Raw genomic sequence first — 1,883 nt, 5'->3', positions numbered from 1 at the left:
AGCCTGCGCTTGGTGACTAGTGATGAATCCGATCCCCTAGTAGCAGCGGGTACTGCAAGTTCTATAAAGATATGAATTTTTTTTTTACGTCAGGTTGTGCAAAACATCACTCTAACAGTGTTTTTTTTGTATTCATTATTAATATACTACTCTACTGTGCTGCTACTACATTCGCAACTTTGGACATGATTCTTGTTAATTAGGTTTCTTTATGTAATTTGTTTCAGATAAAAATCATGAAGTTGCAGCTATTTCAAATTATCCTGGATCAAACGCAAGCTGTGTATGCACCAGGAAACGTGGTTTCAGGGCATGTTGATATCGCCGTTGAGAAGGATGTAAATCTTCGTTTGTGCGAAATACATTTTAAAGGCTTGGCTAATGTAAGACATGCTCTTAGTTTACAGTACATTGCAATTGGTCTAAACTGGAAACACAACTTTGTGCGACCGTCAGTGAGCACTTGACAACACAATGTTGTCTGCTGGTTGTCATTAAAAATGATCAGTTGCACATGTTTCCTTACTTTGCGTTCTCTGTAGAATTGTGTCTGCCCGGCGTAAGACATAACCGTATCCCAACTGGGATACAATTTTCAAAGTTTCCTATTGGTTGTTGAACTGGTAATCCTGACTGTGGTTTGGTTTGGTTACTATCTTCACTGGGTTTTTCTTTACTTTTTTGTTAGAAGAAAACAATAAAAATTCAAGATTTTGCTTTTTTCAATGGAGGTGGATGTAACATTTACCAATAATATAATGATTTGATTTGCAAAATTACACAAAAGAAATATAAAAGCAGTATAATTGTATAGAACATATTGGAAAAAATTAAAAAGAAATAATCTTGAATAATAATACTGATAATAATAATATCATATCAAATGAATATTAATACTAATTAAATATTTTTTTTTATCTATAAATTTATTTAGTAGTAGCGTTTAAAAACAGTAGTGTCCAAGACTGATCACCTTTTGTTAAAATATATTTTTAGAATAATTTTTTCTTTTTGCATTTATACTAGGTTCATTGGAGTGAACAACACTCATCTGGAAGCGGTAAAAATCATCACACACATACAGTGCACTATCGGGCCAATGAAGATTACTTTAACGTCCAGCAGCAACTTCCTGTTAAAGGTGTGGAAACAATTCCAATCTCTCAGATAATTATTTGAAATATTAAAAATCACAGGAATGTACATAAAAACACAGCTCACATACTGAAAAATTAATTATAATAATATTATGGTTAACTATACAGCTAGTATCATCACTATCATTCTTCTCAAATGTAAGTTATCTTTCAAAACAGGAAGTCTTTTTCCAAAATTTATCAATAATTTTAATTAGATGTAGTAAATCAAAAATTGAACAAATAGAAGGAATTCAATGGATCTGAACCTATTGAGTTATATCCATTCTACTTAAATCTTAAAAAGTTTTCAATCTTAAAGGGATTTTTTTTTTTTGCAATTTCACAGTGGAATATCTTTAATCAGGGGTTTCCCTTAAGGTTTTTTTTAACTAGCCAAGTGGACCAGTGAATTAATATTTTTACTGGTCCTCAATCCCTTTCACTAGCCAGGGGCGGATCCAGAGATGTCCAAAAAGGGGGGAGGGGCGGCGAAATTTGGGCCGATCGAGACAACAATGTCCTAGAGGGTCCGGGGATGCCCCGCAAAATTTTTTCTAGTCGCCCGAAAATAACATTTGAGGCGTTCATTTTTTTTTTTTCTCTTCCTTTTTTTCTTTTTTTACCTCCCAAAAGGGGGAGCCGGGGCCTTGCCGCCCCCCCCCCCCTAAATCCGCCCCTGCTAGACACTATCTTGCCAACTTCGGTAGGCCCAAATACCATATTTTTGACATTCTAATCATGCTG

At 34.6% G+C, this 1,883-nt stretch overlaps 1 protein-coding gene across 1 annotated transcript in view; it reads left to right on the top strand.

Moving 5' to 3' along the window:
- Positions 1-205: 205 nt before the first annotated feature.
- LOC117125449 (arrestin domain-containing protein 3-like) overlaps positions 206-1,883 on the top strand; it is a gene marked incomplete at its 3' end in the record, with an annotated part of 3,809 nt that continues 2,131 nt past the window's right edge. The window contains exons 1-2 of the mRNA XM_033271950.1: positions 206-383; positions 1,027-1,141. Of these exons, the coding sequence (XP_033127841.1) occupies positions 237-383; positions 1,027-1,141 (262 nt within the window). The remainder of the gene's footprint in view (positions 384-1,026; positions 1,142-1,883) is intronic.

This window comes from Anneissia japonica, unplaced genomic scaffold (genome assembly GCF_011630105.1).
Source record: "Anneissia japonica isolate Jap-2015-1 unplaced genomic scaffold, ASM1163010v1 scaffold44990_len4277_cov139, whole genome shotgun sequence".
NCBI classification, from domain to species: Eukaryota; Metazoa; Echinodermata; class Crinoidea; order Comatulida; family Comatulidae; genus Anneissia; species Anneissia japonica.
The sequence above is the reverse complement of the archived record's forward strand: the minus strand, read 5'-3'. Positions and strand labels throughout refer to the sequence as shown.